General features: G+C 33.8%; 1 protein-coding gene across 17 annotated transcripts in view; it reads left to right on the top strand.

The window, feature by feature from the left end:
- plum (IgSF transmembrane protein plum) overlaps positions 1-23,904 on the top strand; it is a 135,014-nt gene that overhangs the window by 98,296 nt on the left and 12,814 nt on the right. For all 17 annotated transcript variants that reach the window (XM_017614033.1, XM_017614031.1, XM_017614025.1 and 14 more), the window contains 4 exons: positions 19,394-19,540; positions 19,652-19,849; positions 19,974-20,121; positions 21,123-21,191. In XM_017614033.1, coding sequence (XP_017469522.1) covers positions 19,394-19,540; positions 19,652-19,849; positions 19,974-20,121; positions 21,123-21,191 — 562 coding nt within the window. The remainder of the gene's footprint in view (positions 1-19,393; positions 19,541-19,651; positions 19,850-19,973; positions 20,122-21,122; positions 21,192-23,904) is intronic.

The following is a 23,904-nucleotide window of genomic DNA, read 5'->3' as shown; positions in this document are numbered from 1 at the left end:
TAACATAGAATTTCCATGTATTTTACATGGAATAAAATACTTTCCATAGAAATGGTATAGACTTCTTGAAAATCAATATTTTTGTAAAACTGTGGTAATCTTCAGAAGGCTTCCTATAATAATATCCAATTGTTTATTTAACCATTTCTTAATACTAAAGATTTGTTATTTGTCCCCCATTGCATTTTATGGGGTTTTTGTGGGTTTTTGGCAGACCTATAAAATATAGTTACTATGAAACAATTTTTAAATAAAAAAAAATTAGTTATTATTGTTGGAGTCTCCTGAGGAGAGAAATAGAGTTTTACGATTGATAAGTATTGATTTTCAAGAACTCTATACCATTTACTTTAAGCGCTTTGAGCGACCTCTAAATATGTGTTGATTTCAAAGTAAAGAAACAGAGATATGTTTTCTTCGATATAAAACAATCCTAGGCGGTGAGAGCATACAAATTCCGACTTTACTTTTTCACATGCATTTTTGGACCTTCCTAATGTATATACATACGTATTAGAGGTTTACGCCGACAGGCTTTGCGGCGGCGGCGTGGTCAACTTGAAAAAGAATCGGCGGCGGCGGCGACGCCGGCGCGTCTGAAAACGCCGGCGCTACTGCCCATTAGGTAGATTCAAAAGAGACATAAAGCTACTAATCTTATCATGTCATCTCGTCAGCGTTAGGCATTGGCCATGCCAATTCAGATTGTAATTGTATTTAATTAATTCATTGAATTAGTTTTAAATTAAAATTACGTTACTTTCTACTTGAATTAAAATGTTGAGTGTCTGCTGCTGNTAGTATCAAAATCGTTTACTACGCCTTTACGCATTCACGCTATAAGCCTACTGTGCTTGTAATGATAAAACATAAATTTTTATTAAACATGCATACAACTATCTACATATATACACATCGCTACCTAAAGGTGAAAAGGTGCTAAGTCCATTTTTTGAAATTGTTCTGTAGAGTCGAGTTTCGCCTTATCTGTCATTCTGCATCAAAAACTAAATTTTGAAAAAAGTGGACTCGGCACCTTTTCACCTTTAGGTAGCGATATGTAGGTATATTTATATTTAGTACATGTATATATATGTAGAGCCGCATGCACTTCTTAACTGCTTGCAGTAACAATTGTGGCACCATTGCAACACATTACCGGATCGTTGGTTAGTTGGCATTGCTTTATGTGTCAAAGAAATTCCAACAATTACTTTTTTCCTTTTTCATTTTCCACGTTTTCATTAAGTATTTCTATTTAATTTGCTTCTTTTATTTTCTAACTTGCAACAAGGTGAAAGACAACAACAATACCGTACTAAATAATTGCGTGTTTCGTTGTGCGTGCCATTGCAACGAATTCCGTTAAGTGAATATCAAACATATTTAGCTGCTTCACTTGTAAATTGCGCAAACGTGCAGACATAACCATGTTTATATGTATGTACAAATGTGTACGCATATGTGTGTAACTAGGTATGTACATATACTACTTACCCTGCAAAAAATTGTGCGACTAATCTCTAAAGAGAGTATTCCGAGATTACTCTCAATCGGGTACAATTGGGCATTATTTAGTCGCAACTAGTCTCATACGGGTACTAATGGAGGTCAATTAGTCTCGACGACGGCGTTGGCACACAGAGAGAGTATTCGCCTAACAAAACTGAGCAATCCGGTTCGAATCTCAGCTGGCGCAAATTTTCGTTTTTATTTTTTAAAAGTGACTAGTCGCTTTTTATACCCGTTNTATAAAACAATCCTAGGCGGTGAGAGCATACAAATTCCGACTTTACTTTTTCACATGCATTTTTGGACCTTCCTAATGTATATACATACGTATTAGAGGTTTACGCCGACAGGCTTTGCGGCGGCGGCGTGGTCAACTTGAAAAAGAATCGGCGGCGGCGGCGACGCCGGCGCGTCTGAAAACGCCGGCGCTACTGCCCATTNCGTTTTTATTTTTTAAAAGTGACTAGTCGCTTTTTATACCCGTTCTGGTATAAAGGTGAACAATTAGTCTCGTCATAGGACATGCTCGAACAAAAGCGATCAGTTCATTCCATATAAAGAGGTCAAAAGTGGTATTAGTCGCATGCTCCTTTGCGATTGCTCCCGGAGTCATCCCGGATTAGTCCCATTTTTTGCAGGGTATATACAAATATACATATGTAACTAAACACACATGCGAATGTATTACAACTCCCCTATTCATATATGCAGTGTTGAGAATTCAAAGTAAATTCTTGAAAGCTTAACAATTCCAAGGATTCCTCTACATACGCAGGTGCATAGAATGTCACACTATAAATTTGTTTTAAGTCTGGCCATCAATGTTGCTTTCGTGCTCGCATAACAAAGTGATTGGAAAGGCCGAATTGATTCAGTTATCGAAATGTTGAAGTGTCAGCTTAAAAAAATTTAAAGCAAAAACGAGCAAGAAATAAAGTGGATCTGCATACCGTTACCTTAATATAGAAAGGCTCCATGTGATAGTATTGTTTCTTTGTGAAATTATAAGACTTAAAGTTATTTAGTAAACACTGAATTATTGAAGTTAAAGTTCAGCAGCTCCACTGGCTAGGTCATCTCGTCCGAATGGACAGAAGCGCTCTTGCTTTGAGAGTATTCAACGCGCGGATCGCGAAGCTGGTAACAGAGAAAGAGGAAGGGGTTCTCTGCGTTGGAAAGACCAGATGGAGAAGGATTTGGCTTCGTTTGGCATGTGTAACTTTCGGGTCCGCTGTTTTTCACGAGACAGCTAGGTCGGTTGTGGGCCGCCAGAAGGTTCTGTCATGCCACAGGACATAGTTGTTGGCTTGTCTTCCAGTTTGTCACACTGTTGCGAAGGGCGCACTTCAGATGCTTGTGGGTGCGCTCCCTTTTGACTTGGCAGTCATAGCCAAATGATCTTCAGGTTAAAAAGGGGTATATTGTCATAGCGTCTTTGACGGGGTGGACTCGGACGGTGACACGGAGAGGGCCAACATTGTATGGAAATTATTGCTGAAGGACAGTCTTTAGCTACTGCCCCAACGGTCTTACCACATACTGGTTCATTCCGCAGGTGGGGTTTGTGGGAGGGAATCCGGACATCGGTCTTTGTCTGAGTTTGGGATTTCTGCTAACGGGGCAATGACGTCTTAATGCATTTTTGCAAAAGAGGAACAGTGAGTGTTGAACACCTCCTCTGTGAATGTCCAATGTACTCGGACGTCGGGAAACTTGACAGCATGGGTGTAAAGTGGGCGGATGGTCGGTACGACTTCGGCAGTGCCCACGCATTGTACAGCGGCTAACATGGAAGACTTTGCGCATGCAATTTTTAGGAGGCGGAGACATGTCCAGAGTAGTATGGTAACTCAACTGGCGGCGGTTTCGGCCATGAGTTCTGGCCGGAGACTTAAATATGGTACCATGGGGGGCAGGAGCCATTGGAGCGTGCTTCAAGCTACTCATGCGGCATGGAACTTCGGCGAGTAGCGCACTGGTTCTGGTTTAACACCCACATGTGTGTAGAGTTGGCTTGTCGAGTCGAGTGGGGTTGCATTGCAACCGGTTGCCGGACTCAAATACGGCAGAGGTTTAGACAGGCCTCGAACCAGTCCGTACTGCCGATTGGTAACGATAATGATTGCTTTAATAGGGTACTAAATATTTAATAACCATGGAAATTGAATTAGGTTAGAAAATGATATACTAAAGGTATATTGTTTCGATTTCTAGAACAATCAATATAGCCTATACATAGTTATTACAACACATATTATGTTCATAAGCATAATTTGCTTTTGAAGTTCTAGGTGCTGTACCCCTTTACTTGCTCACTGGAGTGTATGCAATCAATTTGAAAGTTGATTCATTAGCCTTATCAACGCAACGATCTCTCTAAAACATGCACAACATAAATTGCCATTTGCGCCTATTAACATGAGTGTGGCTATGGCGAGTGCATGCAACACAGTGATAAAAACAATGCCAAACAACAATCGTCATGTGCAGTGGCAATATTTTTAGTAGGCTGCATTTATGTATGCACTAGGGATGTTAGTCCTGGGACCCCGGCCTTTTTTAAGTGCCAAGAAACGCCAGATTTTCGGGATTTGTAATTCGCAATGGTGGCAATACTTAATAGAAACTTAAAGAGAAAATTCTGTAGAGAAAAAACAGATTAAATTTTAAGGTATTGAAAATGTCCTTAAAAATTTTATCCTTGAAATTTTGTAATATTTATTTTGAAAAAATTATATGTTAAGGACTAATATAAACTCGACTACGTTCTCGAATATAGTCCTTCTAAGATTATTAGCTTAAAAAAATTAAATTGATTAAAAGGGCATTTTCAATACCTGTTCCTCCTTGTGAACCCAAAAAATTTTAATTTTTTGTTTAATCCTGCAGAATTTCCTCTTTCGTTTGGTACCCATTTTTATTCTACATTGCACTGAATTTTTTAAATAATTTTTAGAATTTATCATATCTTTGACATTAAAAAGTTCTTACTAAAACATTCGAAAACTAAAAACGCAGGTTTACTATATTTGGCCTAGAGCTGTTAAACTATCGATAGTCAAGTCCATCGATAATTTACTATAGTCTTAAGGGTGACTATCGATAGTATCGATCCATTTCATATGTTTTCCCAAATCCATTTATTTTTTGTTATGTTGCTTTTATAAATTTGTTTAGTTTAGCGGCTCGCGGTTGCATTTTAGTATCGAGAAACATTGCTAGAAATTCCTTCGCCATGTAAACAGTCAAAAAGCGATTTCAGAAATATTTCCTGCAATTCGCTTTTCGGAAATAAAAACATTTCTTTCGGAAGATACTTTACATGCAAGATGGTACTGCTCATGCAACTTTCTGCTTTCTGAAATTTCTCAATTTAACTGTCTTTTGAAATATCTGCATTGCTACGTCTAACACGCTCTTAAGGCGGTAATGTAACATCTGCTATTTCCACGCTTAAAATAAAAAATGGCGCTTTTAGAAATAATGCCACGATCCAACTAAACAGATTACCCGTCTATTTGTAATTGCATTTGAGAAAAAAATAATAATAGTTGATAACGTCATTTTTCAATCGGTTGTTTCATTCACACACATGGTTTCATTCTGTTTAATTCACATGGCGGCGAAAAAAGAGAATACGCTATCAATGAAACGATAGTGGTGACCAGACTATCGATACTATCGATAGTATCGTTGATAGTTTGACAGCTCTAATTTGGCCCATAGTGTCGTGAGTATATTGATTGCTTGGTATGTTTTGAAAGTTTTTTGGTTTCAACCTGTTTCAATCTTTTTACTCAAAATTTTTAGAAAAAATCAAGGTACGTGATTTTATAGGTATAGCCTATTAAATTACAGGAGTATAAAGTGCAAGTTTCAAGTGACTAAAAGTAATGTTGATTTTTTATAATTTTTTTTTTGCTGGCGGTGTCACGCATTTTTTTCCATACAAAGTATGTTCGACAATTTGTTGTGTTTGGAAGAAAATGCCCAGCATCGTTTAAAAATTCCGAAAAATCAACGTTATTTTATAACTGTATGGAACTTGCATTTTATCCTATTTTAATTTAATGGGCTATAAAGCTATAAAGCTGCGTACCGCAAATTTTTCTAAAAATGCTGAGTAAAAAGTTTGAAATTTTTGGCAAATTTTTTTGCATTTTTATAATTTTTGTACAAACTTTGAAATGCGCATTTAAATGCAATTATTTATATGTAAATTGAAGTAGACTTTTATAAAAAATTTAAATATTAAATAAAGAAAATGAATAAAAAATAAGGCGTTTATTTTATTTCTGCCACTAGTATTATGAACTTCTTTCAGCCAATACATACATACTATACATATGTTGACGGAAGCTTTTTTGCATCGAGCTTTTTTCGACATGCCTTAAGTTACTTCATCAGATATGTACAGGCTAAAGTATTGTTAAATGCATATAAATTTAACTACTGTCTTTTGTTTTGTTACTAATGCGATATTTTTGAACTTAAATAGTCAAGTAGGTTTCAACCCTATTTATTTATTATTTATTATATGGTAGAACAGCTTCTCAAACTATATTTAAGTAATGTTTTCATGTAAAGTTGTTGGAAAGTAATGAATATATGTATAAATCCCGGGACTAATCTCGGGATTCCGGATTGTATGAACGATGTTTTGAAAGTCCCGAGGTCGTCTAAATCGAAAAAACTTACATCCCTAGTATGTACATGCATATATATACATATAGTGCCAACATTTAAATGAATGTTGGCATAGAACCTAAGCCAATTACTTATTTAGTTATCCACTGTGTAGATTCATACAAAATAGATGCTTTATTTTGCCCACATAATGCCAAAGGCTAATTAGCGTTGATTATAAAACTAATTATTTATAATTATTAATGGTAAAATATCATATTTCTTGTCTTCTTCACCAGCTGTGCTGTGCTGGGCAATGTTGGCGCTACAACGCTCCACTTTTATGCTTATCTACGCATATGCAGGCAACACTACTTAGGCACATATTTTTATACATATGTACATACTTATGTATATACATTAATGCCTTATATTTAATTATGCATATTTGCATGGGTTTATTTATTCTTTTCGGTTTAAATTGTTGTGAATGTTTTTATGTGTATCTAAGTATATGTACATAATTATTGTGCTACCTTACTTCTAATTTTTTTATACTGTGAAATTTTCTATAATAAAATGTTTGCGTGTCCAACTCTAATAACGTCCGCAATGTTTAAATACATTAAAATTTGCCTAATAAATTATGGTATTTCATGACAAATTTCGCGAACCATAATTAAGTTATCTGTTTTATGTGTGTTTTATTCTGGGTTCCTCTACTTTCGTTATCCACCCACGCGTGCTAGTCGAGGGATATGCCCAGGCCAGCGAAATCTTGCTATAATAAACTCATTCAAATCTCATTCAATCGAACATAGCCATAGTTCTCCTGATAGCGACCGAATCCTCCTCGTCTTTGTTCGTAATCGTCCATATTTCTGCGCGATAGAAGAGAACGGGAACTATGTGATGCCGAGAGAGGCAGAGCTCCTCTTTTGAATTGCCTACTAAGCCCTAGTAGGATCTGTTGACAAAAAGAATTCTTCGAGGTGATAAAGCTGGATCTTAGGTAGATAAAGTCTTTGAATGCTTCAAAGATATACGTGCCACTAGTAAACCTTATCCTTCCTAAAAAGATTTTTAAAGATTTCACTTGGTTATGAAGACAGATACAAATTTGAAGAACAATTGGATGGGAGAATACTTTTGGATTAAACCTTGTCCAACAACCTTATTGAGCAAGCAACATCGTCGTCAAGCGCGCTAAATATGTCACTAGTTGAGAGCACTGAGAAGCAGCGACAGTAACATTTACAACTTTTATTAAAAAAAAATCGCTCTTTAACAATTATTTTTTGACTTTTATTGAATTACTCCTTAAACCACAGTTATTTCTGTCTTTTATTTTATATATCCGAAATAACAATAATTTTTGATTTTCGTCTAAACAATCTACAAATAACAGTTATTTTTTATTTTTAAATTATATGTCTTAGATAACAGTTACTTATTTAAATATTTAATTTATAAAATTAATAAATTAAAATCAGTCACTAACTTTTACTAGTGTAAGACACCAATATAAATCAGTCACTGACTTTTATTTTTTAAGTCATTTGTATGAGTCGTAGTAATCTTTTGTTCTCCAACACTTTCTTAACTGCGAAAAATTATAATGACTTTTATACGTATGACTTAAAAAATAAAAGTCGGTGACTGACTTATATTGATGACATTTAAAAGTAAGAGTCACTGACTGATTTTTATTGATGCTTTTTATAAATAAAAGTCTTCAATAATTGTTAACTGGTAGATTATTAATATAAAGATCAAAAATAATTGTCATTTTGAATTTATAAAATAAAAATCAAAAATAATTGTTATTTATTTTAATTTCACATAAAAATTATAAACAAAAATTTATTTTCAAATTTGATTCTCGGTGAATAAATAAATCGATTAGTATGTATCACTTAGTTGTAGAACATTTCCTTCATAGTGAATTTTCCAATGTCAGTTTTCATCAATAACTGTTATGTTCGGTCCCTGTTAAGAAGTGTGCCCTCTTTATCTCAAGTGTAATCTCGACTTCTGTTACCAGATGCCTCTGGAAGCACTAGCTCCGGCTTCCAAACAATTTGACTGCTGGCTTATTTTGTGATAGAATTTTAGCGTCGCGTTCCTGACTGCCAGCTTCTCACGCCTTTCTGAAGATATTTAACGAAAAGGAGTCACGCCACTTTGACTCTTCATATTTTCTTTTCTTTTGCAAGCTCATACTTCTAACGGGGTGCATTCGATTCTCCTCTCCAAATCAAGCAATCAACGCACCAATTTTTACAACGTAAAAATACAAAAAATAGGAGAGTCACACATTTATTTATGAAAATTTCCGAATTTTATTTTTGAATTACGTATGTATATGCATATCTGGCTAGAAAATATGTATGGTGGTCCTTTTTTTGCATTTACATAATCTACACAATATATGTAACCTGGGAGGCTACTCTGTAATGCGATACGAAAGAGAAATGCGATGCGATAGGTGTATTTGCCTATCGCATTGCAATGCTCTTTGGTATCTCATTATAGAGTAGCCCCCGGATTTGTGTTAATAAACCAGCGAAAATTATGTGTCCGAAGAAAAACTGGCGAATCATGCGAAAGTTCGAACTAATTGAGAATTGCCCATATCCATCTAGTTAGCTCGTTGTAAGCATACATTTTTCAAACCAGTCGCAGGAGAAAGTATTAAAAATGAACTGCAAAAACTAAAGCCGAAAAACGCTGATGACGCTACAGATTCCCCAAATCCTGAAACAGCCATGAAGAATTTTTTTTAAACAACTTTAGAAAAACCTGACAGCTCTGGTTTGGCTTGTAAGCGCTGTTTAAACAACGATCTCGCCATTATGCTATATTCGCGGATGTCTTAAATTACACATTCACAACATCCCTAATATCTGTGTATGTATGTATGTACATACGTGCATAAATTAAAGTGCGCAACCCGTTAGCAATTTATGCATTTATGAGCCTGTGTGAATGCCAAAAATCGTTTGCGTTACATAGTAGATATGCATAATACTAGCCTTCATTCAAACATACATATATGTATTTTGGCGTAATATCAACGATCTCGCTTATTTTCCCATTTTCGCCAACCATAAATTCAATATTTGGCAGATTTATGGCGTATTTGATAAAAATGAAAATGAAAAGTTGAAAAATTGTCGTTTACTGAAATCAACGTACTGAAAATTGCATAAACCCAAGACATTTACCACCAAACTTTGCTCTAAATGAGGATAACATTTCAAGGAAACAAAACTCTAAAATAAAAATCAAATAAATAAATTGTAGTCGTAAAACTAAATTTCAAATTAAACGTTTTCTATCGCCCACAATATATTTTAAAATGTGCAGCATGCAAGTGAGCACGCATTATGTGTATATATATATATGTGGGTATAGATATTAGATCGTGTCACAAAGCTTAGATGAAATGGATTCAATCGATTTTAAACACTTTACTTTCGTACATAAATAATCGCATTTTTAGAATCGCAATCAATTTCACGAGTATTTCTTAATGCCCAATATTTTCATTAAAAATGTTGTCATTTAATGCCTAGTGGAAATTCAGCATAAGCGGAAATGGGAGTCATTTGTCCCGTCGCAACAGCTAAATAGAAATATTTCTTAGACTTTTTATATTTAATTATGCATTTTTCCGAATCATCGAGTCATCCTTAAACGTAATATTTCTTTTATGAAAAATTCAAATGTTATGAATGTTTTTTCTGAAAGCAGCACTCGTGCTCAAAAGCTACTAACATTAAAAAGCTTTGCTATATGATACGACAGTAGTTTGATAAGTCAGTGACATTTTATTTCTCAAATAATTGGTTTCCTCAAGGTCTTCAAAATAGGCGCTTGTTTTAGAGAAAGACCTAGTAATTCTAACAAAATATCTTACCACAAAGATACTTCGTCAGGTTTAGAAACAGGGGCTAAACCTGGAATCTTTGAAGCATGAGAGAGCCACACAATATTCTCCAGTGATTGTTGTTGTTGTTGTAGCGGCACTACTAAGTCCCGCCTACGTTGGTTTGGCCATCAATCGTTGCCTTTAAGCTCAACTAACGTTAGGCCCAGGAAACGAGCTGTTTCGACGGGTCAGACAAAAATGAGAGGGGTGTTAGCTGTCTGTGGTTGAGCGGACATGTAAAGAGGTTGTTGGTGGCATGGGTGCCCCTCATTCGGGTTATAGGGGGCGAGTTAGACGAGTATATGTTAAAACGGCTACAATATCCTGACCGTAACTGGGCCAGAGTGGCTTGGTTCTCTTGTGGCAGTTGGAGCTCCGATCAGGGCATTACAGGTAGGGAGTTGTGGTAGATGCTGACCTGCCCCATATGAATACCATTCATCCCTCGTCGGTACGTCGCACAGTGGTTCAAAACTTGAATATAGCTTTGGTGATTTTTTTATAACACTTCAGATTTTTTTTCGTTTTGGGAGTACCCTAAAATTGTTTTCAACTAGTTTTATTGTGTAGCATTTATTAATTGGAACAGGAGAATAGAGTTTCTTCGAACGTGCTACTTTTTCTGCACTTTGCACTAAAGAAATTAGTATAAACAAACTTAAATTCGAAAATCGGGCTCAGCTGGCCTTTTGCAAATTTTATTATCTTTCATAAAAAAAATAATAATCAAATCGAGTGAAAAATGAAGACTCCAGTGAATTGTGAACACAAAATGCCAATTTTGAACCACAGTGCGTCCAAATACTCGAAAAAATTTGGAATTTGTTACAAATTGATCGAACGGTTACAGAGATACACATATGAGGTCATAAGTGGGCGGGGTCCCGCCCATTTTCCAAAATTGTATTGTATGTAAATGTATTTTTTTGCTAAAAAATTATTGCAAACGTAATTTTTAAATAAATTAGCTTGAGTATTTACTGATTTATCGAGGCTTTCGTATTTTTATAAATTGTCGTTATACGGGCGTGGGTGTGGTTATTGTCCACGCCAAGTGCCAAGTTTAAGAGAAATCGGTCTATCGGCTCCGAAGATATAGACATGTAATCATAAGTGGGCTTGGCTACTCCCATTTTTCAAAAATTTATAATATTCTTATTTTTCGCCTATAAAATGATTGTAAGTATCAATTTTGAGGGAATGGGCTTTAGTAGTTACTAAAATATCTCATTTTCGTATTTCTGAAAATTTCCGTTATATGGAAGTTAGGCGTGGTTATTGTCCGATTTTGTCCGTTTTCAACACCGTCCGTCCTACTCTGAAAAGAAGTACACATACCAAGTTTGGTTATGATATCTCAATTTTTACTCGAGTTATCGTGTGCACAGACGGACGGACGGACGGACAGACAGATACCGCTTAATCGATTTCTGGTTTCATTCTGATCATTTATGTATACGTTTGTTTATATCTATCTCGATTCGTTTTGCCTGTTACAAACAACCGTTATGTAAACAAAGTTATAATACCCTTGTGCACAAGTGCGCTCGGGTACTAAGATAAAACTTTAAGGAAAATCTCAAGTTTTGAAATGAGGTAACACAAACGCCGAAACACGTGTCCTTAAGATTAGGTCGTAGATCGCGGATCAGTATACCGTTTTCCCATATTAAGTAATTTTCCCAAATTCTTTTCATCTTTGTGAAAAAAGAATAGTGAAACTTTTGCAGAGAAAAAATTAAAACAAATAATTTTTAAGCAAGAAACAAATTCGACTTCAATTCTGATATACAAATTTAAGATTATCGTTAATTTCTTCACGTGGTCCAAAGTTATGCGGTAACATACATAAAAAAGAAATATTCCGACGAATTGATAAACTTCTCCTTTTTGTGAAGTCGGTATGCAAAAAATCAATGGACAAAGAAACAAGTTTTGAATGATAAACAAAAATATGCAACAACTTTTTTTATGAAGTAGAGCCAGGAAATAATGTTACTCTTACGCCACATCGTACATGACAGTACTCGTACATTGAGTAACATTTTCCATGTTGAAGTTTGCATTTTTCTTCATCCGCAATGCTAACTTAAAATGAAAATATCTTGGAAAAATTACCTGCACTAGAAAAACGGTATATACTTAGGCCCGTGATCAACGAACCAAAATTAAGTTTACTTGTCACGTCGTTTGGTTATTTTAGCGTCCCTACAGTGTAAAAGATGTGAATAACGACTCGTGCATACCAAAAACTGTGGTTATGACTTCATTGACCACTTTACCTACTTTAGTGCATGTTCACCGAGAGTTCACTTATTCTTGGTCTGTCCTGTTTTTTTGGTCTCTGGTGTATTGTGATGAATCCGAGCTTTGTAAATGGTCCAAAAACTGGTTCCGATTGAGCATCGCCGAACGCAGCTCCGTAGTCACACTTATGGTCGAGTGTGAGTAATCGAATGTCTTTTGAATGTCCAAACAATCATGTAAAATATGATGTTCCCGATCAGTTGAGATGCCTACTACAGCGCCAGCACTTTCGTTCTCCGACCGTAATCATCCCATGGACTTAATCAACAGTTGCTGAACGGCAGTGAATGCTTTCTCGATTAAGCCGCTAATTGAGCTCGATTTAGCATACAAAATTTGAATTGTCAATTGCTCGATAAGTGCTAATTGAATGATTTTTTTTATATGTAACCCTGCAGGGTATATCGAGGGCTTTTATTCAATGCCCTATATCTGCATTTTTAACAAAAATGAGATTCTGATAAAAATTGTGTGCGCTATGAAATTGCATACACATAAATTGTTAAAAGATTCAGTTTAAAAAGTTGAAATACTGATTAAAATTTTTTGAATTTTGTATAAATTTTGAAACTGTGATTTATGTGTAGTTTTGGTTAAAGCTTGAACGACATTTTTATAGATGAATAAAATAAATAAATAAAATTTATCCCGAACAACATTACGAATATTTCAAAGAAATCAACACTGGGTCACTTGTTTTGAGTCAGTATAGAAGCGTTTTAATAAAACCCCGATTTAGCTGATTTTAGGGTGCTGAAAACAAAATTTTTTACATTCCTCAAAACCTCGCATAGTAAGTGTTAAAATTAAGAATTTTTAATATGGGCGATTCTTTATTAAACCAATAGAAGCCAAATCAATAGTTTTTAGAATTTTTGTCTGTTTGTAGGTATGTTTTGTACGCGCATCACTCGAAAATGAATGCATGAACTGAATAGAGGTTTCACCGATGTATGTAGAGGTCTAACTTAAAATATAGAAAGAAAAAAATTAGAAAGTTGCCACCTGTTTGAACTTTTCAGTTTAAGTAAATTGATGAGATAAAGTAAATATTGCAATACGGCTGTCAAATAAAATAGCTTTAAGAGGGCTTACGCTGAAAATACTTTTGTGAAAAGTTGCCACCTGTTTGATAACTTTAATTTAATTGATAAGATAAATTGAATATTGCAATATGGGTATCAAACTGAAGAGGTTTAAGAAATTTTACTGACAAGCGTTTTTTTGATGAGGGTTGCCATCAGTTTGAAAATTTTCATTCAATTAAATTGATAAAATATGTATTACAATACGGGTATCAAACAATACAAAAATACTTTTAAGGCGCAATAAGGCACGCCGGGTATTTGCTAGTTTCATACATATATGATTTTAAAACAGTTTTTGCTTCTTCTTTAAAATTTCAAATTTGCCAAATGGTGTTCTTGCATTGACGGTGACAATATGCAACGTGATACGGTCTAATGTGCATGCCTGCATATGAGTGTACGCATAAGTTTTTATAGTTCATACTTGCCAATCGCAGAAATCGCGAAAATCATTTTTAATTGGTTAAAAACGAAAAAGTACACATGCGTCAGACGCTGCCAAAGCGGCTGCTGGTTTAAAGGCTGTGTACGTAAATATGTTTGTACGTATATTTCCTACTCCTGATGTCATTTAGATACATACATTTATACTGACTTGCGTTTATACCTATGTATATGTAAATATGCGAAAACTTGTTTTGGTTCATATTGATCCATATATTTACTTCAATGCGTACTTTGGTAAACGCTTATGCGGCTCGTTTCTGATAGGTACGCGGGTGTTTGTTTATAGATCATGTTGTTGTTATTGTTGCTTAAACTCATATTTATTACATTTTTTATAAAAAAAAACTTGCTATTTACAACATCTTATCTCACCACTGTCATCTGCATAATTCAAGCGAAACTATTATTGCTAGATTGAAAATTTGATTGCACAGATTCGTAAGCACAATTTGCTTGAATACCCAGACAACATTCAAAAGATAATAGAAAGAACCCTCATAATAGCGATAAATTCACTACTATTTTAGAGTAGCTCTTGACAATTGTTGTTGTTAAAATCACGAAAGTAAAAACCAGGACCATGACTGACAAAACATAAAACACAGACCTATAGGCTTTTTCTGGGTAGTCCGAATACCGCAATGGCAGCAGAAGCTGAAAATGTTTAGGCAGGAGTCTGTAAATTCGTGGACGAACAGAGTACTTCCAAAGTGAATCAACCACTTTTGCAGCAGCCTAGGGATGGAATAAAGCTCCTATATTTAAGATATCGGCGTCAGAGAGATTATAATGCGTAACTACAGCAAACGACGAAGTTCGCTCAACGTCTGTTCGCGACGATAGATTTATTTCTAAAGACAATTTCGCCTGCTGAGTGGAAGATCGATCTATCTCGATAGCCTATCTCAAAAATCTTTTTAAGAAGCCCTATTTAAAAAATTTATTGAAAACACCTTATCTCAAAATTCGGTTCAAAAACGCCCTATCTCACTTCAAAATGTGTTGAGATAGGGCGTGTTTGAACTGAGTTTTTAAATAGGGCGTTCTTGAAAAGTTTTTTGAGATAGGATGTTTTTGGAACTGGCTGCCGAAATAGGTAGATCTTCCACTCAGCAGTCGATTTTCTCTATTAAAGTTATTCTCGCTGGTATTTTTTCTCTTCGTTATAATAGCTTCCTTCTTGAAACGTAGTAACCTTATCAGGTGACAGTTTTCTGAATTAAATAACGCTCTATAAGTGTTTCAGTAAACAATTAGATGAACGAAAGTTGGACGTCGGCATCACTCTGCTGGGCGATATTTGTCGTTCGCCGGTGTTGTGCTTCAGATTTAACTTTTCGTAACTAGTGCAAAGGCACCTCATGGATGAGTGCATATAAGGCGCACGGTGGGAAGAGTAACCAGTTTGTAGCTGAAAATCTGCTTAGTCTTTAAATCTACCGCAAAAGAACCAAACAGGAACAAAAGTATTGAGAGCAGTTTGAACAGGAACAAAATGAGAATAAAAGGTACGGCAACGTGTCCGTAAAGAACAAAATTTGAAAAAAAAACTCTCGGGAACATTCTCAAGAAGAACAGAATGAGAACGAAATTTTCGGGAACGTTTCCAATGAGAACAAAATAAGAACGAAAGTATCTAGAACGTTTTCCAGCGGGACCAAATAAGAACAAAAGTAAGGGGAACGTTTTGCTAGAGAAAAAAGTTTTGAGACCTTTATTTTAAGCCTCAGAGGGCACCAGCGAGTTGGGATGAAAAATCGTTTCGGTGAGAACCTCGATTGTTAATTCTAAGCCAAACCAAAGCTGGATCATTTCACGTTCCAGGTCGTTTAACATTAGGTAAACTGTGCATTTATAGAACAATTTTTCAATTTTCTGTGCAAGAAAAGTCCTGTCGTAAGTCTTTCGTCGACACTATTTGCTTAGTTATGTTTCAGTTTTTTTTTATTAATTTTAACATTCAAGCATTTCAAACTAATGGAACGCTATGAGACAAATTTTGTTCTCGCTTTCGTTCTTCGTAAATAGTTCAAAAAGGTTTGTTCCCGTTTTGCTCTCTGCCATAAAGTTGCTCAAATTGTTCTTCAGGAAAAAAGTCCTTAGGCTTTTATTCCCGTTTTGTTCTTCGCCACAACGTCTCAGAGACTTTTGTTCCCAATTTGTTCTCCTAGAAATATCACCGAAAGTATTGTTCGCACTTTGTACTCTTTGGGACCTTCCACAGAGTTTGGTTCTTATATAATTCCTATTGAGAATGTTCTCGACGTTTTGTCTCCTTTCGGTATTGGTTTTGAAGCTTTCTTGGAAACAAAACTACGAAAACGATATTTAGTTTCGATCATACCTTTTGTTCTCGGTCCGAGCTAATTAGTAATACATATTAATAACAATTGATATATATATATTTACATAGATTGCCGCTTTACTAAAAAAAATTGTAAAATGATTTTAAAAATTATTTTATGATTTATAGAGTATTGCATTGGGGTTTAACCAGAGCCTTTAGCTCTGGTTACTTTTAAATATTAGATTGTTTTGCTTACTATCAAAAAGGAAATAGCACTATTATAAAAGGGAGTAATGGAATATTAATTCGCAATGGAAAATGTTTCGTGGGCATATACTTACATAGAGTATGTAGTTACAGACATACATATATGTATAACTAAGTACATATGTATATCCTAGGAAAATATATTGTTTATTAGAAGTTAATTACCTGAAATTTATGCACACCTCGAATACAAATTAAATAAATAAATAAGTAATCACATTTTACGACTTTTTTACATTCATAAATTTTTATGAGCCGATTTGTTTGTTGTTGATTCGCTAAAAGGTATTTCGCATAAAAAGGTATTAGAGGTGTTACAGCTCGCGTACATGCATTCATATATATGGAAAATATTTGTGTGAGTAGGTTCCTAAATGTGTTTGTCAATATGAATATACTTATGTGCATAGTTATATACTTATAAATAAATGTGTAAAAGCAATAAAATTTACATGGATTAGCGATATGCTACTGCACTTTGCTGTAAGCCTCCACACTTGCGTACTGCCAATTGGAATGCTTAAACTTGTACATTTGTATGAATAAATTAAAAAGCAAAGTAATGTGTGCAGCAGGTTTGAATTTATCTATAATTTTTTCTAATGCAATCATATGATATGAATGCGTAATTCAAATCAGGAAATATAGCATCAAATGCGATTTATCAAAATGAAAATTTAAAAAATTCATAAAATTAGAAATTCAGCTCTGCCTGCATTGTGAAGCATAGTAATTGTAATGAAAATTCCAGAAAATTATTTTGGTTTAGTTAGAATCATAAACAGTTTATAATGGTTTACTTGCGCAAAACTGATGAGCAAATGCCTTATAATTTTTCTCTTTAGAATAGTCTATAAATAATATTTAATATAATATAAAGCAATTAAAATTCATCGCTTGTGCTCGAAAGAAGTGGTAAACACAAAAATCTCATATAGATCGTCCTAGATTTCGGAACATTGACAATTTTTCAAAAAGTTTTAAGTGAAAATGTCTAATTTTGCGCCAGCTTTCATACTAAAATTTAAGATTTCTTTAAAAAGTGGAGTTGTTCAATTCATGTAGTGAGCGGCTCATTTTAGACAAAATTATCATGGAGCTTATGTGTGACATAACTTCTATGAATCAGATCTGTAGAAGTAATGTCAGATTTTACTTTCATGGACCAAAAATCGATAGAAGATAGTAATTCCACGACATAACTTACATGGAACTTAGTTTGAACTATTTCATCTCACAACACCTAACATCGAGTAGGATTTTGAAATAATAACATGGAAAATTATAATACAATATAAAAATATTTTAATATATATAAATATTTCTGAACTGAAATATTTTTCTCTTCCTTAAGCTATAATCAGTGCCTAAAAAAAATTAAGGAACAGATTGAATTAGAATGAGGAAGCATCAACTCTTAAGGCCGGTCCACATAGAATTTTCGCGTTGGCTTTGGCGTTGCTATAATGAATGCGTGACAACGAATGCTTTGACCGCTAAATTGACATAATAACAACAGATAAATTAATATTTCATATCAATAATTGTATGAAAAACGATATATCTTGTCCACATTTGATTAAAAATAAAAAAAAAATATTGCACATAATTTTATTTATTTCCAACAACTGATTGACAACGCGCGCAAAAAGACGAGAGATACCCAGCTTTTTGTGTGCCTTAACTTTTGCGTTGGCGTTGCCGTTGATATTGTATGCATAGTTAGGGATGCAACATCACTCTTAAACTCACTCGTTTTAAAAACATTGATGCATAGTTTGCATCCCTATGCATAGTCAGATGTTAATCAACGCCAACGCTAACGCGAAAGATCTGTGTGCTCCGGCCTTTAATCTTAATTCCTTTAGTATAATAAGGTCCTAATGGGGAAACTGATATTTTACAACGGAGGCAAAAAACTGTTTAAATTTAATTAATTTAAAGTTAGAAATGCCTTTAGGGGTGTTTTAAAGATATCAGAAAATCTAATATTTTTTTGAGATTTGAGTATGAATTTTACTTATGAGAAACTGGGTTGGCGGTTAGTTAAAACTTAACCTACCGTAAGCAACTTAAGAACCTATACATTTTAGATTCTAAGCTTCAGATTTATCAGGCTTGCCCGATATTCGTTTTAGTATTTCTTAAAAATAAATGAACGCAAACATATTTTTGCATGCATTTTTTTTATGTGGCATTTTAGGCGGCTAACTGTTAAACACCTAAAAAAGAAAATACAAAAACAAAATATTTCCGCTTCTGGCTTAAGTTGACGTGTTGAGTAATCATTGATGATTTCTTGCGGTAAGTTTAATTAAGTTAAGTCTAGACTAACTGAGCTATAAGGGTATCTGACAACTAAATAAAGAAATTCAAAGAAAATAAATAAAAAAATCGGCATTGATGATGCCGAAATATAAAAGGATGTGTTTCTTTATATCAGCCTATTTGCCTCCGAATAGTTTCATTAGGGCCTGTATTTTATATTTACTTTTTGGAAATCGACAATTTAGTACAAAAGCAAAAAGTTTCGTAACAATGTGGCCAAATGGCCAGCCTCAATAGCTGATTTACGGAAATTTTCAACAAATACGCAATCCATCATTATGTGAAATGAACTTCAACAACTTTATGCATAAAATCGTTATTAGTTTCAGTTCAAAGTCAGCTAGTACTTCATATATATGGTATATGTATGTGCATAGTACTATTTATCTTTGAAAAGCAATGCTGACAATTAAGTATTTATTATCCAATAAACAAGTATTACCTTCTGGCGTAGAGCTACGAGGTAAATGGCACTTATATTTTAATTATCTAATTTTGTATTCATGAAGTCGCCAACTGATTTCCTATTTCATGTTTTCTCAGGTAATGTTTCATTCAATTTAATTTTTTTTTTTTTTTTTGCTCTTTGTTTTGCAGTTAGCGCCAACGGTAATACAATCATCTCTGGACCATTTCTGCAACTTGAAAAACCAGAAACCACAAGATTGTTAATCACAAAACATCATCTGTATCATTATCTTCCGTGCATTGCCACCATTGAGGAGAACTACTACGACATTAGCAGTGAGCAAAATAATGAATGAACCAACATTCAATGAAGACACACTTATTTACATATGTGTGTTTTGTTTTGTTGCTTTTGCTTTGCATTTTTTTTTTTTGTAATTTTTGCAGACGAAACACACTACTTTTACACCTGGTATCGCAATGATCAAGTGGTGGAGACCCACAGCCGACGCAACGAATTCAAAATCTATCGCAATGGTACACTACGCTTGCCACCAACGGAGAAGGCGGCTGGCGCTTATCGTTGTAAAATCAATGCTAACACAACCGCGGTGTTGTCGGAGCTTATCACGGTGGAATATCCTGGTAAATACATACTTACATACATATGTATGTATGTATACTTAGTAGTAGATTATCAGTTTATTTTGCAGACACATTTCCATCATAAATTATAATTTTGTTTCTTCTTTTTTGTATGTTTTTGTAGTACTTAAACGCGTAACAGCTCCCGCCAATATAACCGCCACAACAGGTCGTCCACTCACGCTCGAGTGTCCGGTCATAAGTGTGCCGCCAGCAAATATTACCTGGTTCTATGGAAATGTATCGTTATCAAAGCAATTCGAAGACAACAGGCGAGTAAAAGACCAAAATTAAAAGCGACCAAGCGCAACGCGAAGTGAAAGTGGCATTGATTGTCGGTAATATAAGTGATAAAAATTAACTGTGCAAAGGCAGATGAATCCATAGGTCTATATATACATACATATATATATATATATTTAATATAAATTATTGTATACTCGTATAAATGCTACTTTCTGCATTTAATGAGATGGCTTTCGTTAGTGTTTGCGCTTGTGCGTCGGCTTGGTTACTTCCGCTTCGGATTTGTGGATGTTTCCGATTTCATTTACTAACTCGTACAAACATTCATATGTACTGGTGCCTACATACATACATACAGTGGTCGAAAAAAATATAGCCGCGGCAAATTTTGACAAGTTTTAACATATATTTATTTTTTTTTGTTATTTAATTTTGGTTATGGTTTTATAAAAATTTGCATTTCTTAACAAAATTCATGTTAATCCAAGTTTCAAACTTTCTGCAATATTAAAAAAAATAATTCGAGCCTTTATTAAACTAAATTTCCTAGAAATATTCTGAGTATGCAGTTTTGTAGGCTATGGAAATTTTCTTTGTCAAAGATGTTACGGTTTTCTTCCATATAAAAATAAATTTTGTGTATTCGTTATATCGAAGCAAATGGGACAAAAAAAATCGAAACAATCAATCGCAATTTTCAGCCATTTGATACTTGTACTTTATTTTACCAGAATTCAATAGGCTACACAACTGCATACTCAGAATCTTTTTAAAAAATCTAATTAAAAAAGTTCAAAATGTTTTAGAAAGTCTGTCGTTTTTTTTAAATATTGCACAAAGTTTGAAAATTGGATTTTCACGGGCTTACATTAAATAACAAAAAAAAATATATATAATATGTTAAGGCTTGTCAAAATATGGTTCGGCTATAACTTTTTCGGCCACTGTATGCACTTAAATTTGTTGTTATACTCACACTCAGCAGTTAAATTAATCAAATAATTCATTTCCTTTCGCAAATTTCCAGGTATTTAATACTTGCCAATGGCACACTTGTGTTGCGGAAATTGACTTTGGATGCCGCGGGGCGCTATAAGTGAGTATTGATTTTAAATGAAAATTTCTTAATACTGAGGAAAAAACTGATATTTCAAGTATTCTAAGCTAAGGGTGGCTCCAAATAGGGCCTCAATTTTTGTGAAATGTACGAGAATATAATCATTAAATACGCACAGCTACAAACAAAGCATATGAATGTTTTGAATTATATATGCAATGGCTAAAATATAAATTATTTTCCTTTTGCTTGTTTAACGTTTATTATTTCTATATAGGTCATTATTGAACAAAAAAAACATATACATTCTATTTTCAAACTATGTGCAAAAATTATAAAGTTCAGCAAGCTTTCAACAAAATTTTACATTTTCAGTCTGAATTTTTAGAAAAAATTTTGGTGTGCAGTTTTGAGACCCATCAAATTTTAGTAAATAAAATGAATCTTTAAAGAAATTGGGACTTGCCGTTTATTTCTGGCAATTTATTTTTTATTTCTTCAATAAAAAAATTTTCGAACATACTTTGTATGGAAATAAGTAATTGAAAACAAAAATGTTCAAAGGCAAGCTTTTATAAGAGGTTAAAAAGAAGAGTCGCCCCGGCACGATTTAACGGCTAAATATTGTTTACAGTCATTTTTTTTATATTTAAGTAATATTGATTTTAAAATATGAACAAATTTCATCATAAANACAAGCTTTTATAAGAGGTTAAAAAGAAGAGTCGCCCCGGCACGATTTAACGGCTAAATATTGTTTACAGTCATTTTTTTATATTTAAGTAATATTGATTTTAAAATATGAACAAATTTCATCATAAATACGGATTATCCAAAAATGTCGACTCCTGCTCCATCTTTTGAACAAACTTGTTTATGTTATTAAAACTTTTATGCAAGTAATACACATTTTAAATATAAGCCGAATTGGACCATAAATATGGATTTTTTCTATATTCTGATACCTGCGCCACCTAGCGTATTAATTTCTCCTTCGTATTGCACTGAAGTTTCAAAGTTTTAGCTTATCGGGAAGTCGGTTAAAAATGTATTGCAAAATTTGATTATTTACACACAGGCTTTACACAATTCTATGGGTGAAATCAAACAGCAGATGTGTATTTTGTAGCTTGTACGCACTTTCGTAGTAAATTTACGCACACCACAGCAGCTATATTACACTCTAAAAAGTCGGAAATTTAAACAGACTATTTGTTGAATAATCGAGCATGTATCTGAGCGAAGATTCTTCGCGAATAATAAGGTATGAAACCAGTAACCTACCTTTTAGCTAGGAATTTACACAATTACAATTTTTTACAGTGTAGTATTTGTTTTACTAATACATATGTATATTCTCACTTCTCTTGATGTCTTCGTCACTGTCTCTGGCTCTTAGAAGAATGTCTAGATGTATGGATGGATGGGGAGAAATAGGAGAAATTCCCTTTCACGGAAAAATATTGCCATTGAGCTACAATTACTCTTTGACCATAAAAAAAAATTGGTCAAAAGTACTGTACTTCGAAAAAAAAACCTGCGAAACCACTGGATTTATTCAACAAAAAATTTTATTTTCCATTAAAATAATATTATAGATTTTTGAGACGTGTTGCTCGTCCCTGTTCGAAATTCGAAAAAAATTTTAAACACCTCAATTTAAAAAAGGTATTATTTATTGCATTTTTCTTATTTGCATGCAGCTGTGCATCCTTCACAAAATTTTATATCCCTCGAATAACAAGTGCTTTTTGGTGCAATTCAAGACCTTTCATTTCAATAGAAAGCATTAATAAATGACAAAGTTATGTATCTTCATGTATATGAAACATATGCACATAAATCGTTCTTCTGAATATCTTGTTGAATACAAAAGGTTTAGTGGAATATAATGTACGGGAACATTTTGATCATCGTTACATTGTTGCAAAACATGATACGCTTTGTTGTTGCTGTTTTCTTATAACAAGTATCAACACCTTTCATTCAACACTAACATCAAAATCAACATAAACATGAGCAGCTGCTGTCCAAGCTTATTAAAATCTGCACAAATATATTTTCTTCACGCTAGTCTGGTCCCTGTAATTGCCATTCAAGTATCGCCTAGGTGAAAAAATTTCGCTAAGCGTAAAGCGGTATTCGAGAAAACATGTTCTTATTAACACTTTTACTGATAATGTTGCCGGTGCAGCAATCATCAACAGTACTACATATGGTCGTAAAAGGAACCGCCGCGCAGTGGACAAAACCAAAAAAAAACAAAAAAACAATAAGTGTGAAAAACAGTGGTCATTTTATATGTGTATGGTGCGTCCGAACATACATACATACGTATGTATGTACATAGATCTAAATATTACACTGCTAGAAACCAATGGCATAGAAAAAATAAAAACATAGCCGTTTTACAATATTCGCAATGTTTTTTTCATAATAATTTTTTTGTTAATTTTTCCCGAAAATATATTTCATATTCTATAACAGCGAATTTCACAAAAGCAATGTAAATGAATGTAAAGAATTTATATATATATATATATATAACTTGCACTTTATCGTAATATAATTGAATGAGCTACACAACTGCAACTCTATTGTTTAGTTCTAAATATTCTGATTCAAAATTTGCAAATTTTGATGAATTTTTTTTAAGCTCTGCAAAAAGTTTGAAAATTTTATCAATATTATTTTTGTTAGAAATGAACTATATTTTCGTGAAAAATTAACGAAAAAAAAAATATTATGAAAA

This window comes from Rhagoletis zephyria, unplaced genomic scaffold, assembly GCF_001687245.7.
Source record: "Rhagoletis zephyria isolate East Lansing unplaced genomic scaffold, Rhagoletis_zephyria_1.1 Rzeph_scaffold_00760, whole genome shotgun sequence".
NCBI lineage: Eukaryota > Metazoa > Arthropoda > Insecta > Diptera > Tephritidae > Rhagoletis > Rhagoletis zephyria.
This window is presented reverse-complemented; position numbering and strand designations above follow the sequence as displayed.